At 54.5% G+C, this 16,776-nt stretch overlaps 4 protein-coding genes across 4 annotated transcripts; 2 read left to right on the top strand and 2 right to left on the bottom strand.

Moving 5' to 3' along the window:
* Positions 1 to 3,302: 3,302 nt before the first annotated feature.
* Positions 3,303 to 3,882, bottom strand: INS49_012689 (uncharacterized protein; the record flags this gene model as incomplete). Its single annotated transcript, XM_043173392.1, has 3 exons — positions 3,303 to 3,401; positions 3,583 to 3,707; positions 3,777 to 3,882. The coding sequence occupies 3 exons, from the start codon at positions 3,880 to 3,882 to the stop codon at positions 3,303 to 3,305; spliced, it is 330 nt and encodes a 109-aa protein (XP_043022689.1).
* Positions 3,883 to 8,231: 4,349 nt separating this feature from the next.
* On the top strand, positions 8,232 to 10,124 carry INS49_012690 (uncharacterized protein; the record flags this gene model as incomplete). The annotated part of the gene is made up of 1 exon (XM_043173393.1): positions 8,232 to 10,124. One exon carries the CDS (start codon positions 8,232 to 8,234, stop codon positions 10,122 to 10,124), a length of 1,893 nt encoding a protein of 630 aa, XP_043022690.1.
* Positions 10,125 to 10,811: 687 nt separating this feature from the next.
* INS49_012691 (uncharacterized protein) lies at positions 10,812 to 12,106 on the bottom strand (the record flags this gene model as incomplete). Its single annotated transcript, XM_043173394.1, has 2 exons — positions 10,812 to 11,528; positions 11,609 to 12,106. The coding sequence occupies 2 exons, from the start codon at positions 12,104 to 12,106 to the stop codon at positions 10,812 to 10,814; spliced, it is 1,215 nt and encodes a 404-aa protein (XP_043022691.1).
* Positions 12,107 to 13,158: 1,052 nt separating this feature from the next.
* INS49_012692 (uncharacterized protein) lies at positions 13,159 to 14,931 on the top strand (the record flags this gene model as incomplete). Its single annotated transcript, XM_043173395.1, has 1 exon — positions 13,159 to 14,931. The coding sequence occupies one exon, from the start codon at positions 13,159 to 13,161 to the stop codon at positions 14,929 to 14,931; it is 1,773 nt and encodes a 590-aa protein (XP_043022692.1).
* Positions 14,932 to 16,776: the final 1,845 nt, after the last annotated feature.

The following is a 16,776-nucleotide window of genomic DNA, read 5'->3' on the forward strand; positions in this document are numbered from 1 at the left end:
GATGATAGACTGACGACACTGCTAGAGCATGTTCTTCAAACCATGCGAAACATAACACAAAATGGTAAACACGGTGTGTTGATGATGTCTGTCGAGCACCACGCCGTGGCGAGCTGGCGTGTTCGTTGTCTCTGACTCGGGACGGTACCTTCAAGCCAGATAGCCTTGGGGAGCCCTTGCCAGCAGACATCAACCGCCGTTTGTATCTCGCTCTATGCTATCTATTGACTGATTATTGGGTCAATACCCCAGCAAGACGCCCGAGAGTACCGTCTGTGACTAGAATATGCACGTTTAACGACCACAGGAGTGACTCAACCAGCCCAAGTCCTTGCGAGCAACATCCTAGTCTGATGTTCAGCCCGACCTGGCCCAGGCACAGACACAATGCACAGACTCGACCGACGGCAACGTTTCTTGGCCTTCCCAAAGGTTCGGATCTTCCATGCTGGGCTGACCGGTTGGCTGCCATATTGCACGGCTCACTCGCTTCGACCCAGGGCATCCGCTCCCGCTGGCCTGTGAGGCTGTCAGTGCGCTGTGCTTGTCCGTACTCGACGAGTGTTCAGCGAACGAGGATTCCTGCTCCCCTACTGCCCTCATTTGCCGGCTCATCTCCATGTTTATGCCGCACAGGAACGCCCCGGCTATACCGTACGTCCCAGCAATTATCTCCTTGTAAGCTCTACGTGACTAAGCGTGCATGATGTCGCACTCGGCCAGAAGTCGACATCAAATCTCGGTTCGTGTGGTGGCTCGTCAATATCAACCAGGACCTTCTCCGAGGTACACTTTTCATTGTCCTGGATATACAACCCACCTGACCTTCCCTTGTAGCTATAACAGTTGTGCGCGTAAGGAGGGAAACAACTATTGTAGTACGATTGCTCGCGATAGTCGGGACAAAAAAGCCAATGACCATACTGACATCCCATGAGGATGAGGGCCACCAGGCGGGCTCCCCATCGTGGTGCGAACATACCGAGGCTGCACCATCAATGAGGATGATGCCATGGGTCACATCCAACTGCCTTCCAGCGCCTCTTTCCTTCCCCACCACCAGCTCCAGATTTTTGTGCAGCCCTGCGCAAGAAGTGCTCAGTGCTCTAGCGGGTTCGGCGGAGATAGATCCACCTCGGGCTTGTCCGTGTTTTCCGCGCTTTGCTGGCGAGGTTCGAGCGAGGGTGGTGAAGTCCGTCATGGACACAGGCCGCTTGCTGCTGACCAGGAAGTCAGGGTCAAGCGCGCAATTCGATGCGCGGCTTCGACTCGGCACGTAACTCACCTTACTGCATCGGTCAAGATGCGGGACTGGACCCTTTGGCTGGTGATATCACCAGTGCTGTATTACTGTGCAGTAAGTGGCATCACGTAGGCAGCTTTTTATATCGGTGATGTTTCTATCCCGGGGACTGGGGATCTCGCAACGCCGGCACGAGAAGCAAACAAAATTCTATTCTTTTCATAGAGCCAGCTCCTTCATGCAGTTGACATTGTTCGAAGACCCTCCTTCGGAGAACCTCGCGCGGAGCAGTCCTGTGAACAGTTTCAGCTGGGTCATGACCAGTCGGATGCTGAACCATGTTTGCCTGGAACGTTCGCTTTCTTACGAACGCTGATGCGAGTGCAGACACTGACATGCTCCGCCTGCACACGCGTAATCATCTTTTGACCACGAAGGCCCTGCTACATCCTGTCTGCATCTGCCCTCCATGCCGCAGCCCGGGGCCTCATCCGCTCCGGCAACGCAAGCCTCAATGCTGGTAAGGTGTACTTGATTTAGGCCTCGGAAACCAAAGACGACTCCTATAGGGCAGGCGGCACTGTAATACCATTGAAGAAGCCCACGTACTATTCGTCTGCCATGCCATGGCATATGGGACACAGGAGACGAGTCCCTTGTAGCGGATCCCGAGCATGAAACCACACCTCTGCCGACCAGCTTAATGGCCTAAAACACGAAAGCCGGTGACTTATAACCGGTCGCTACACTGCGGCAGACGCGTCGGTCGCCGCTTCTTGACTGGGAGGATGTAACAGACAACAAAGACTACCTCGAAAGATTGTTCTGGTTGCATGGAAACTCTGCCATGAAAAAAAAAAAAGTCTCGTAGTACGATCCGAACAACCAGCGGCAGTTGTGGCAAAAGCTAGTCTAACAGACCCTCGCCTAATCAGCACTTCTCAACCAGCAGTGATTCTGTCCGTTCGGTGAATGGCGGCATTTTGCGTCTTAGACACTGACAGGACTGCTCGTCTAGAATCTCAGCCTCTAGCTCGGCTGTTATATCCACTGGCAGGGCAAATCTCAGCACTCGAGAGGCCATTAGCTCACAGCTCTTGCCTCGGGGTGAAGCCTCTGATGTGATGTTCGCCTACAGTTTGCACATTATCTTGCAATTGCGATACTTACCAGTTGTATTAAGTCCATCACGAGTGGCAAAGGGAAAACACCGGACTGTAGTGGCTGCTGGTATCAAATCTACCACGGCGCGCGGTGTGTAGAGCGTTGGCATCGACCGCACTAGCCCCGGGGATATTTGCCGTCCGAGTATATTCTCGTCCAAAATGAGTGTCGCGGCAGCTGGGCTTACGGGAAGGACAGAGCCTGTGAAGTATGAAAAACACTCAAATTTTTTGCGCGTAGAGCTCATCTGACTGAGACGGGCCACAATGCAATTCTGGTGACCAGGCACATTCCCCTGGCTTTTCAGCATCGGGGTATCTTCCGGACATCGTGCTACAGTCGGTTGTCTTCCAGTTGCGCTGCTGTGCCCGCGCACTCGGCAAAATGGGACAACTCGGATAGAGAACGGTAATGGTGCAGCAAGTAGAGGGCGTAGCCATAGAAGGGATTGCTTGGGCCGCAGAGGGCCCTCGCAATAGGTATTCTGGCTAAGTGGTGTACCCTCTGTTTCTACACCAGGTAATGGTCTGACAGCAGCACCAGGAGAGCTCGGGACATGATATGGCAGGCTCAGAGACGTTCACTTTGACTTGCAAAAATTGCTCGAAGCTCAGAGGTATGACTGCCATGACGGCGGCGCGGCCAGGTGTGGATTGATGCTGGGTGAAGCAGATCTCATAATGCTACCCTAAAGTCATTGAGAGGCTGGTACACCTCATCCTTTCGTGGTCTGTCATGAATGACAACCTGGTATCATGCCCTGTATGTAGAAGAAATTTTCCGTTCCCATGCCATGTAGCAATTGACTCTGCGTGTCAAGTGTTCGCATCGCCATTGCCCAACCGGACGCCGTGACCGTGACGCCTGCCACCCTAGCAGGAGGTCAAGCAACACTTTAGGAAGCCTGCTCGCTGAGGATGTCGGAGTCACCAGCATCGAGGACGGCCATGGTGGAGCATCGGAAGAGCTTTCCGCAGGCAGTACCCAGCTCGATCTGAGCGAAGAGGTCAGCCAAAAGCGTTCACCCTCCAGAGAAAACAGGTCTCTCCTTCGCTGGGTTGGGGACACGGGCCAGACAACAGTGCTGCCGTGTCCTCCGTAAAAAAAGGATTGTACTGCCTTCTTTTCCCCGATTTTTTCTCTTTCTCTGCAGCTGTTCATGAAGGTAAACTTACGTTGGTGCCGCCGTAGTGGTGGACGGGAGCCTTGGACAGCATGGAGTAGTACTCCAGCTCAGACTTGCGGAGAGGAGGGGTGTTGCCGGCGATGAGGACCAGCTTGGCCTTGCCAGATCGGAGGGCTACGGCGAGGGCACGTTAGCCAGAGTGCACAATTTTGGGACACACAGATACGCATCAAGCAGACTTACCCTTGAGGGTGGACTTGTAACCCAGAACGACCTTACCCGACTTCATCACCAGGGCGAGGCGAGAGTTGAGGGTGTCACCGGTCTTGGTCTTCTTCTTGGGGGCCATCTTGACTGAATTGTGGTGATCTGGTGGTGATCTGGGTCTGGTCGATGGATGGGAATGGGTTGTCGGAAGAGGGTTGACAAGGAATTCAGTCTCGCTCGTCGTCTGAAAAGTAAGCTGAAGGGCCTGTGAGTCTGGGACTACCAGACAGGAACTTTTCGCTGGGCGGGAGAGTGGAGACGCAGGCCAATCACAGTGCATGTTCACCCACCAAACCCTACCGTAGATTCACGTGAATAAGTGGAGCACTTTGGAGCGCGGACTACGGCACATTGGGGGGAGCGCGGCGCACTAGAGCGCTGCCAGATTCGGCTCGCCGCTGTGCTGCTTTGAAATCAGGCCAGGAGACAGTAAAACAGAAAAGAGGGACGCCCCCCGTCATTTCCACCCTCTACACCACACTCAGCAAACGCAACGAAGCACACCTAAGTCACGACACATACAAGTCCAGAAGACATCAATCAGTCAAGATGGCCCGTCGTCCCGCTCGTTGCTACCGCTACTGCAAGAACAAGGTGAGCAACGGCCCTGCGAGCGCTGCGCCCTTGGAGAGGATGATTTCGGCTGGAGAAAAAGAGGAGCATCGGAAAGAACAAAGAAAAGTCACGGTCTTGAGGTGTCCTTCAGACACGGAAAGAGACGGGGAATGCTTCGATGACCGAGACAGCATTTTCCGATACTGAACCTCTGTCGGACTGCTGCGAGGGTACGGAGGCCGTCGAGTGACCAGCCTCCGCAAACCCGCAGAGATCCGTAGCTCTCCATCGAACGAGTCCATCCAGCAGCACTTCAACACGATGGGACTACAAACAATATCGCTAACTTGATGACCCTCAGCCCTACCCCAAGTCCCGGTTCAACCGTGGTGTCCCCGACCCCAAGATCCGCATCTACGATCTTGGCCGCAAGCGCGCTACCGTCGACGACTTCCCTCTCTGCATCCACCTCGTGTCCAACGAGTATGAGCAGCTGAGCTCTGAGGCCCTCGAGGCCGCCCGTATCTGCGCCAACAAGTACCTCGTCAAGGTCGCCGGAAAGGAGGGTTTCCACCTGCGTGTCCGCGCTCACCCGTTCCACGTCGTCCGTATCAACAAGATGTTGTCTTGTGCCGGTGCCGATAGACTGCAGACTGGTATGCGTGGTGCCTGGGGCAAGCCCAACGGCACTGTCGCCCGTGTCAACATCGGTCAGATCATCATGTCTGTCCGTACTCGTGACTCCAGTATGTGCAGACTCCTCGATCACTCTTGTACCCTGAAGGAACGCCTGAGCCCTTGCTAACACGCCACTACCAGACCGTGCCACCGCCCTTGAGGCCCTCCGCCGATCCCAGTACAAGTTCCCTGGTCGCCAAAAGATCATCATCTCCAAGAACTGGGGCTTCACCCCTCTCCGTCGCGAGGAGTACCTGGAGAAGAAGGCCGCTGGCCGCGTCAAGGTGGACGGTGCCTACGTGCAGTTCCTGACCAACCACGGTTCCCTGGAGCAGAACATGAAGCGCTTCCCCGAGGCCTTCTCCGAGGCTTAAGGGGCTTCTCTTCTTTTGTGCTGCATGACAAGTCAAAACCGTACTGCATTTGGGATCCGGGCTGGCGTAAATAGGGTTTACTGCGAAAGGTCGAGGGGCTGCGTTGATTCAGGCTAGATGTTCTTTCCTCCGGGGAAAAGAAGTAGCTTCGACTCGGTCAAATCGGATTCTAATCCATGGGGTTTACTACACGGATCACTTGACAGCGCTAGTGACAGCGGCAATGAAATGTGCAAAACGATGAAGTGGACACATCCTTGACAATCTTTTTTAAACCGTCGTCATGAAGTGGGAGGGCGTGCACTAACAAGGCCCATGACTCCAGCAGACTTGCGTGTGAAGCCTCCAAGGGACTCGAGGACCAGTCACCTGGGACCCCGCGACACCGGTACCGGCCTCGAGACCTGCGGGAGTTGGCGGCAGCAGCCGAACTGTGATGGCATTTGCCTGCTGGATACCCAGTAGACACTAGTGAGAGCATGATCCTCAGGTCCATTTGGTTGGCTCAAGTCACTTCTTCTGGGCAAGTTACTGTGCAAAATATGTAATGCCTGCAAACCGCAATACAGAGTCGACTATATGTGCTCGTGTGATATCATTGCTAGACGTGACGACGCTCATCCCCCGAGCCGGCGAGTCTGGAACGACAGACAAGCCTGCGGCTACCCACCGGTTTCATCATAGGGCAAAATTCTGCAACAAGTTCGGCGACTCCACGAGTAAGTCGGATGGCGAGACAGCAGAATCTGAAGGTTGCACCCAAGCTTTTTGATCTTCGGCGTTTGTGAACCAAGGGGAGGTCTATTTGCCTTCCCAGATCCCGAAGTCCCTCCTCAGTCCTCCGTGCTTACAATGCAATCTGGGGCCTGGATGAGTCACCGCGACGCTCAACAAATCTCGCTCTCACGGAGATGCAGCAGGGTGTCGGGCAGAGCCAGACAGGTTGTCGTTCCAGACCTGGGCTGTAAGCAGATTCTCGGTCAGAGATGGCGGACTGAAGGAAGGTCACATCGACGGTGTGAAGGGTGCTGATGACAGGAAGTGTGGGCCTGATCCATCTTATCACCCAAAGATGGCCCGCTATTTGAGATAAGGAGATCGGGGGTAGCGAGGACCCGCCCCAATATCATGCAGTACAGGCTGCTGGTTCGTGGTGTTTGAGACTTGGTCATCCACCCAACCACCCAGTGTATGCGGGAGGGAAATGATGGGACGAGGTGGCAAGGTGAGGTGATTGTCAGCTTGGGACAAAGGAACAGGAACAGGAACAGGAACAGGAACACGCTGCAAACATGCCACGAGTCGGGCCTACTGATGACACACCCACCGACATTGCGGTCGCAACCGTCGAGTCTGAGCTCTCGGGGGCCATGGCTGCAGACTGGAACTCGTTCCAAGGCCGAAAGGGGCCAAGACGAGAGCGAGTTCCCGGGCGTGCAATGCCAGAGTGCAGGCGCGGGAGCTTGTGCTTGATAAGATTATACGTGGGCTGTTGCTCAGCTGCGCGACTCGCCGGAGAACGCTTGGATGGCAAATCCAATCTCCCTCCTGCCTGTCTCCCGAGAGCAACGAGCTGCCCAGGTGGTGCAAGGCTGGATGGACGAGGACAGGAGGTGCTCGTCATCTGTGTGAAACGATCGTCATCAGGTAACACTACCGGTTGTGAGCCGGTGAGGGGCAGCCAACTGCAGGTACCTAGACTCTCTGGGTATCTACCTACCCACGTTGGGTAGTACAGTCAGGTAGATCTGCTGTCCCTCATCTCAGTCACTCTGCTATCTCACTGGTGGGGGGTCGACGCTTCGTACAAGCAAGCGACTTGTCAACGACATCAGCACAAGCCCAACCCGTCCAGCTGTCTCACCACCCTCCCCTCCCTTTCCTGCCTCCCTACCTACCTACCTTCCTCTCTGACCGACAGACATCGAATCCGCCGGTACCGCGTCGAGTCTGCCGTCAGACCGTACAGAAATACCTAGTCTTGGCTTGTATACTACTCGTAGACTGGGCTCCCTTGACCTACTCAGCGCCATACACCACCACATCACTGCATTGTTGGGGGCTATCCACCCCATCATTTACTCATCACCACTCCTCCCTCTTGTCTATCCTCCGGTTCCCCCTGGCACTCTACGACTACAGAATACCGTACACGTGGTGCTCGTCTCTGTAGACACAGACACGGCTCGACCTCGTGCTTCGCTACCCAACCTTTTAACGAACCAACTTGCCATCTCTTCTACCTGTCACATCAGCCACTTCAACCTTCAGTCCTTCCAGGGTTGCTCTTTGATCAGACACCTTTAGTCATTCTTGGTGCTCTTGACGACATCCCTACCAGGTCCCTTGTCCCGAATTACGCCCGTACAAACCCGACATAGCTACGTGCTCTAGTCGGCTCCCTTCGATCCTGTCTCCACTATCAGTCCCTTTCTCGACAGCGAAAGTGGCTCCTTGACACCACTGTTGCCTCTCCCCGTCGCTGTGGTGCGCCTCACTTATAGCCGCTGCCGGGGGACGGAAGACGACGGATAGAGCACGATCCACTCATCATGCGATCTCGGTCCTGAATATCGCCGCCCTCACTTGACACAGCAGTTTGCTGTCTGTCTTCGACATTCGATCCTGATACAAACTTGCTGCAAATCGAGCACTCGCGTCTGCTGTGCACGGCAGCCCTGCGACACGGCATCACGCGCCCCACCAAGAGCGAACTCGCCGTATCCGGTTCGCCCTCCTTATCTAAACCCCACGGCATCTCGACCTCGCGACTGCAATATCGCTCCCCGATCTACCTAATTCTTTTCATCCTATATTGTACAGAATGGCCTTCCATCAACCTACGAGACAAGTCGCACGACGCACTTCTCGCGCAGTCGACCCAAACTCGGCGGATTTAGAGGCGCTTGCACCCCGCCCTCCACTTACACAGTCCCGCGACGAGTCGCAAACCTGGGTCCTATTCTCCCCTGCCACCGACTCTGGGACCTCCGTCTCCTATCTCTCATCAATACAAGACGACCAGCCCACACCTGGCCGTTCGAGGATAAGCGACATTGGGAGCTTGCAAACAATCGCGCACTCCGACAACCTCTATTCCGAACCTGCCAACTCCGATGTCCTCGAGGAGGACGACGCCATCGAGGATGATGCCGAGTTCGACAGTCTTGACAGCCACTTGCCAGACTTCCTGCATAGGGGCCAGCAAGGAGGAAACACACAGTCCACCACTATTTTACCAGGTCACGATGGGTTGGGTGGTTTCAGACTAGACACCCAAGGGTTGGCCACAGAGATGCAGGAGACTATGTACCAATTCGAGCGATACAATCCCCGCAGAGTAAAGAGACGACGGGAAAGTCTTGAGCTTGGGCAACTTGCCTTGGAGAGTGAGGAGGCACAGGAAGCCGATAGGAGGCGGCGCATCGAGGAATGGCGCCTCGAGCAGAGCCGGGTATTACTACAAGAGATACAGAAGGAGACGAGACGCAGGAGAGAGTCGACTGTGTCTGCTCTGACGGACAGGCTTAGAAGAGGCAGCCAAGGATTTGTGGAGGCTGAGGCCGAGGACGCAGCGCTGAGCACGGTTGGCGACCCAACTCCTGATGCCTCCATGGCAGGGACCGAGTGGCACGACCAGGATGCATCTGAGATGAATCTCGGCGCAGGAGAGACGGAGGAAGCAGGTTATTGGACGCGCATTACACGAAGCGTTATCCGTGACTTGATGGGCATCGACGACAAACTCTTGTGCGTTCTTTTCGGCGAGGCACTCCCTGAGGATCTGGATCTCGACACAGACGATCTGTCATCCACGCCCCGGGCTGCTGCACCTGGAAGCAATGTGGCAGAGTCCGAGTCATCTTGGCAGCTTCAACTCCTGGACAGAATGGCACGAGAGCTCGGTGATCTGGTCAATCAGCTATCCGCTCACCCCCATCCGGGTGCGTTTTCGACGTACACACGCATGCAGCAGATGCCGCTGCCTTACGCGGGACTGCCTGTTATTCCCGAGACTATGACCACGCCCACACAATATGCTTCTCTTCAGGCTGTGCCGACGGCCAGTGAACCGAATGAGGCTAAGAGGCATGCTCCTTCGCGGAGGTCTTCGAATGCTGAAGAGAGCACGATGCCTTCCATGCCCAAGTTTCAGCCAACGCTACAGGCAGTTCCCCATGCACAACCGATGGATATACCAAGGACAAAGACTGCAGATGGTCCAGGCGAGGCATCTGGAGCTGAGAAGCTCACGGGTACTTTTACCCAACAAGAGTGGGAGCAAGATCTGGACATCAAGCTTGTCTTCCGATATCTGCGCAACCGATTCACCTCGTCTCGCGCCGCGGCCTCAAATCAATCCGGGCACACACAATCGGCCGCCCATAATACATCCTCCGCTCAAGACGCCGCAGCTAGGGCAGCAGCCCGCGTCAGACAACATCACCCCCTCGTCCGCGGTGTCCACTCGCATCAAAGACGGACGTCATTCAAGGTCAGCGTGCCGGCAGGTGCGCCAAGCCAGCTTGTCCGGCACGCCAGTAGCTGCGCTAGCCAGAGCACCAAGAGGAGTGGACGGCGGGGCAGTATGAGTGTCTCATCGAGACATTCGAGCAGGCATTACTGGGACATTGGTGCACGTGATGGTGCCGGCAGCATCGGTACTGGAAGCATGATCGCCAGCACAGGGCCGATGGGCAGCTGGGGAGAGGTGTGAGAACTACTTGGCGACAAGAGTGTACGATTACCCGTTGGAATGATAATGATGGCATGGCTAGGTGAAAGGCGCCTTTCTGGTTGGTTTTTTTTGGTTCTTTCATGGTGTACACATAGCGGATATGGGGAAATAGCCGACTGGATATGGGATCATACACGATTGGAATAAACCAGAGCAGCATAAACTTGACTTTTGTCCTAGGGTATACAACAGCATAGATTTAGCTCGAGTACTATGAGATATCCCAACACCAACGTTTCCATGGTTTTATTTGTATCAAGCTTCTTGTGTCCATTCAGCTGGCGAACTTTCACGCTCGTGCTGAGCGGGAGCAAAGGCATAGGGAATAGCAGATATGAGGCTCGCCAGGCAGACACTAATACCGGCTCATCAAACCAGTGCAAAACGCGCCTCAAGCCTATTGAGGTCCCTTGTCATCATGACTATTTTCAATACTCTTCTCTTTGATTTCTCGCCCCAGTTTGAGGGACTGGTTCTGTTCCAATAGGTATCATGAAATCGCCTTAAGACCAAGCAAAAGCTCTTCCCGCGCCACATTATCTAAACCTCAACGCCAATACAATGAGTCAAATGAAGTCCTTCTTCTAACTTTGGGAGAGCGCCATGCCAAAATGAATCAGGCCAGTGTTATCCCCCTGTCCCTCTCGTCAACCCCTCGACTTCCCCCTATGCGAAATGGATGTGTTCCTTGTTGAAGGCATAGAGCAGCCTCAGGAAGGCGTTCTCGTCCAGCTTGCCCGCGCGCTCGTCGGCCAGGTCCGTGGTCTCGAGCACCCGCTGCACCTTGGACCGCACCAGCTCCGCGGCCTTGGTCTTCTTCCTCCTGCTAGGAGTTTTGGCGGTGTGATCCGGCCTCGCCGCCGCGGCCTGCTCCTTGAAGAAGGCGGGCACGTGATCTTCGTCGTCACCACCGTCGACGTCCATGATACCGCCCCACTCCTCGTCCTCGCCGCCGCCAGCCGAGGGGTCGGCGTTATCGTCCACGTCCATGCCCATGACCTCATCGTCGCCGTCGTCCGCCCCCGTGTCCTCGACGGCGCTGTCGTCCACGGGGACGTCGTTCATGGCGCACCAGGTGCGGTAGTTCTTCTCCACCATGGCCAGGACCTCCTTTGTGCCGAAGCTCGCGCGCACGGTCTTGTTCTTCCTGCTGAAGACGACGCGCAGAAGGCCGTCGAACTCGGCCCAGCTGACCGCGGGCCGGTCCTTTCCCAGCTTGGGCTCGATGCGGACCACCGACGACTCCACCTGCGGCGGGGGCTTGAAGTTCTGCTTGCCGACCTTCATGATGTGCGTGATCTTGGAGAAGAACTGCGCGTTGACGGAGAGTCGGTTGTAGAGGGCGTCGCCTGGGCGGGCGGTCAGGCGGAGGGCGAATTCTCTCTGCGATGGGGGTGGTTGTCACCGATCAGCACGAAGCACTCGTATAGTTTGGGAGGTGGGGCAGAAGAATGAGGCCATACCTGGAACATGAGAACACAACACCTCGGGGGGTTCGGCATGCTGAGCAGCTTGAAGACGAGGGGACTCGAGATCTGGTAGGGCGTGTTGGAGATGCAGACGTCGTGCTGCGGGAAGTCGAGCTTGATGGCGTCGCCCAGCAGGACCTCGAGCTTCCTCTGCGAGGGCGTGCCCATGACACGCTTGGTGATCTCTGCGGCCATCCTCGGGTCCAGCTCGACGGCGTACAGCTTCTTGGCCTTCTCTAGTATGCGCACGCTGATGTTGCCTGTTCCGGGGCCGATCTCGAGGACCGTGTCGGTGGGCTTGAGGTACGACTTCTCGACGATCGCGTCTGCTATGCCCGGGTTCTTGAGGATGTGCTGACCGACGTTTGTGTTGAACTTGAAGACATTGTTCTTGCTCGTCGCTGCTGCCCCGGCCGACTTCTTGGAGGGGCGTTCGTAGGGAGTGGAGGACGACGACGATGCGCCTTTGCGTTTGGTGGATGCTTTGCCCATGTTGTGGGAGGAGATCGGGCGGGCAAATTGGACTATGTCGTTTTCATTACTGGAACTGGCAGTTGTTGGAAGCCGTGTGCAAGAAGATGTGTGAATAATTGCGAGCAATAGAAGATTATCGTCTTCCTGTCGTAGTCGCTCGAACCAAAAAATATTCTTATCGATAACTAGACCACGGAAGGACGGCCCCTCGCCGTTAGGGACCTCGCGGCACCCACTACGGGTGTAGCTCCGCGCCCGGCCGACTGGGACCGAAAGTGGGCCGTCAATCGCTCGACTTGACGGTCACAGCAACAGCCTGTATTGGAAGCCTCTCTTTGACAAGTGCCTGAGCCTTCTTCTTCCATTGGTCCCAGTTGGCCTTGTCTCATGCATCAGTCCACTGCCTCGTGGCCTCAAGAACAGGCTCGAAGAAAGACCCAAGATCATGCTGTAGAAGCACCAAACTTGAACCCCACCTTTCAACGACATCGAAGGCCTGGTTCCTGTTCAGTACATCCGCATCTACATGGCTTAGCAGGCAAGGGACAGCATCCCAGACTGAGTCTTGCACAAGTTGTGAGAGCTGTTTCGACTGCCAAGCCGTTTTGAGTCCGCCCAGTGCTTGTGTTGGAGGCCTTCCTCCCGACCCATCCCCAGTCGCCAGTCAGACGGAGCAGTGAGGCGAAGCACGCCTGCTTGCGTCGTCCCGGCCCTAGCCAGCCCAACCAGTTGCCACCAAGCTTGAGCTTCTCTCGCCGACCTGCTTGATTTGACACCGACGCCTCTGGATCCTGCCTCATGATATCCTTACATCTCTCTACATTTGAGTTCCGACACACCAAGAGCATTCCTGTCACTCGTACGAACTGTCTGCCGCCTTACCTGAGCACCAGACCGATGCTGGGGTTGGAATCTCGTCTTCCTAATCCTGAGGCTGATTCCGAGTTTCCCTGGGGAGAATGTGGTTCTGACTGACGATAGCAAGGACAGCCCCAAGAAGGCTTTCATGCAAGGCCTAACCAGGGCATCGCACCCACTCTTTGTAACCGCTGCAATCCCGACCCGTCACAATGTCGATCCGTATAGCTCTGGCAAACCCGCCCGAGTTTTACACCAACCTGGATGTCATTTCCGGCAAGATCATACTTGGAATCAGCCGGCCCGAGTCAATCGGGGCCGTCATCGTCAAACTTGAGGGCGAGTCCAAAACAGCACTGGGTGCCCCGGATGCAACTGACCTCCAAATTGGTGGCGCAAATCGACGACGGACTACTGTCACGGAAAACTCACAAACCCTTCATGAGAACCACAAGATTCTCTACAAAGTCCAGCAAGTGTTTCCCGGCGAGAATGTCCCTGCTTACGCCACACCGGTCGTCCTTAATCCAGGTCAACATGAGTGGCCCTTCAGCTTCAAAGTCCCCTTCAACAATGCCTGCGGCGATCCCAACGCGATGGTCAAGATTGGCGGTCTGGCTGGTGCTGGGGGCTTTGCTGGCCCAAGTTTCTTCGGCATGGGCGGCATCAGGTTGATGGATGGAAGCAAGCAGCTACTTTACCCGCACGTTACGAAGACACTGCCTCCGAGCTTCACAGGCTTCCCGAGGGAGGCAGAGATTAGATATTATGTCAAGGTGACAATCCAACGGCCAGGTCTTTTCCGGGAGAACATCAGGCACCAGCTCGGGTTCAAGTTCATGCCCATTGAACCACCACGTCCGGCACCGTCAAATCAGGAGGGATACGCCAGACGGCCCTTCACATTCACTCCCAAGAGCCCAGGGAGCAATGGCAAAACACATTCACAACCAAAGAGGCAATCCGTTTTCAGCCGCAAGCCTAGCTCAAACAACCTCGCAGCCAATGGCGCATCCTCTTCAGACCCAGAACAACCTCCGTCGATAGAGATTTCTGCACGGCTCCCACATCCTGCCATCCTCACGTGTAACAAACCCATTCCGCTGCGTCTCCTCGCCAAGAAACTGGTGGCAACCAGTGCAGAATGCTACTTGGTGTCACTTCAGATCGACCTGGTTGGCTCCACCATTGTCCGATGTCAAGACCTCGTCAACACGGAGACCACACGCTGGGTGGTCGCCACTCGCCACGGCCTCGCCATTCCACTCCAGAAGGGACCAGCCGATGCTGTCGGCACTGAAACGGAAGTCAACAACGTGTTGTGGAACAATCACCCCTTACCCAATACCATTATGCCAAGTTTCATAACATGTAATCTCAAGAGAACATACGCGCTAGAACTCAAGCTCGGCGTTAGCTGGGGCAAACCGCCCGGGGCTACGACCGCCATCCCGGATGACACGACCTCGCACTCTTCCCTGCCCTCAATGATGAAGATGGGAAAGTCCAAAGGCAAAGGAAAGGACCCCTCGTACAACCTGGCGCAGACCATGTTCCTGCCCCTGCACTTCAGCTCGGTCCAGGTGTACTCCGGTCTCGAACCACCAGCGAGCCTAGCCGAGGCCGCCATGAAGGGCCGCAGACAACAAACACAACAGAGACCGTCCGCCCGCCCCAGCCAGTCCGCGCCCGCGCTCCCGCCACGACAAGAACGGCCGCACGACCCGCTCTACCCGCCGCAGCTCCGGCCCGGGCAGACAGCCGCACAAGCGCAGACGCAGGCACAGGCTGCTGCTGCGGGTCCTGCCGCCGGTGGCAATCCCGCCGCGGAGGCTCCGCCGGCTTACGATGACGCGCCGCCGAGTTACGATGATGCGATGGCGGATGCCATGGTAGAGCCGGTCGTGCCGGATGGTAGGGCGAGGCCCGCGTGGAGTGGGGTGACGAACGAGAACTCCCCTGATAGTTTGCCAGGGAAGAGTTGATAGAACTTTAATGATCTGTAGCCTCCGAACTAATTACATATTTACTTCCTTATGTATTGGTTGTCCTGCTCTACTCATCCTGGTCTGAGGTTCCTCCCTTGTAGCTGCAGATGAAACTGCTGGCAGCCTTGAAGACGAAGCCTAGGCAGCTGTAAAGACCATAGTCTCGGCAAGTACCTGGTTTCTGGCAGGTCGAGATGTGCTGTTCTAGAAGCAAGATTTTGCTTGATACTGGCGCGAGGATGTCATAATTCAGATGGATCTAGACACCGACCTCATCTCCATGGACCAGTCTGTTTAGGATAGACGTTCTTTACAATAAAAACGTGATGGGCCTTTCTCTGTGTTGCTGCTTGTTCCCTCGAAATCTGCCTAAGGAGGTACCACGCCCGTTTGACAGACAGTGGTGACTAGAAGTCCTGGCAATATCACTCAGATACAACTTCCCTGGCCCCTGGACATGCATCACTGTAGGAAGAGACTCCTGCCCGCACAACGATATTGACAACCTCGTTTGTCACACAGCCAAGGAATTCGCAATTGCTCATGAGTTTCGAAACCAATTTGGACCGCTTTTCTGACTCAGAGGCTATTTCAAATGCAAAAAGCAACTAGCAGCACAACCATCACTGCCTAAGTAGAACCTCATTATTCCGGTACGACCTACAATCGGCAGACTCTCAATCATGTAGTCGAGTTGCCCATCAGCGTGAGAAGCCCGCAAAATGACCAGACAGAGCAAGTAACACTGGTGCACAATCACCATACGTGATCATCACTCAGCCGCACGAGGCAGTAGAGATTAGAGACTCGCATACGGAAGTACTTCCAAGAGTTCAATAGCTGATGTGAATTTGATGCAAGTCAGAGATTTGATTCCCCTTGAGCATCTGAGATACGGGCCTGGTGAGCGTTTGACTGGAGCCTAAGCAAAGTAGTTATCACTCCATTGAGTTTGCAGACCTGGGACTGAGACACAGGAATTGCTCTCAGTTAATAGATAGTATGGTGCTTTGATGACAAGTAACATTTTGGTAGTGATAGCATTGAGATTGAAGAGGTCCAAAAGTGCCCCAGAGGCCGTCCAGGCTCTAACACTTAACTCAAACGTGGCCAATACCTTAAGTTTCTAACCTCCAAGGGCTCGGCAAAGGGAACAATGGGATACTTGTATACTCAAAAAAGTTAAATATTCCCAAAGAAATCAGAGATTTACACCTACAAAATGAAGGGTACACCAGTGCATCACCAGCACCAAACCACGTGAGAACTCACACACCTTAACACTTACACTTAACACCTACACCCAACACCAACACCAATTTCATACACCTAATATCTAATTTATATGCCTAATTAGCCCTAATTATATAAATCAGCTATGTAAATCAGGTATGTGAATTAGGTGTGTAGGTATTACGTATATGGGTGATGGGTGTGTGGGTGATGAGCTCTAATTTGCTACAGCTATAGTGCCAGTGATGTACCGTTGTACCCTTCATTTTACAGGTTTGAACCTCCGTATTCTTCCCAAATGAACGGTTTCTTGATTTGTCTTGGATCTTTCAACCTCCTGAATCTTGTCCCGTGCCCTCAACTTGGTTGTTCCAAGGCATGATGCAAAATGGAGAATGAACAGTGAAAATTATTCAACACAGCTCCTACCAGGGGGGAGGGGGGGTTTTGTTTAGGTGCTGCGACCAAGTCAATAGAATAGTGACATAATAGTGACATACTGTCAAGGTTCTGACAGTATGTTTTTTTGTGTGCCTTGCATTATTTACACGTCACTGACATGTAGTCATTCTTAACATATAGTCATTCTTGATATGTAGTCATTCTTGA

The sequence above is a fragment of the Diaporthe citri genome, assembly GCF_014595645.1.
Source record: "Diaporthe citri strain NFHF-8-4 chromosome Unknown scaffold_6, whole genome shotgun sequence".
Taxonomy (NCBI): domain Eukaryota; kingdom Fungi; phylum Ascomycota; class Sordariomycetes; order Diaporthales; family Diaporthaceae; genus Diaporthe; species Diaporthe citri.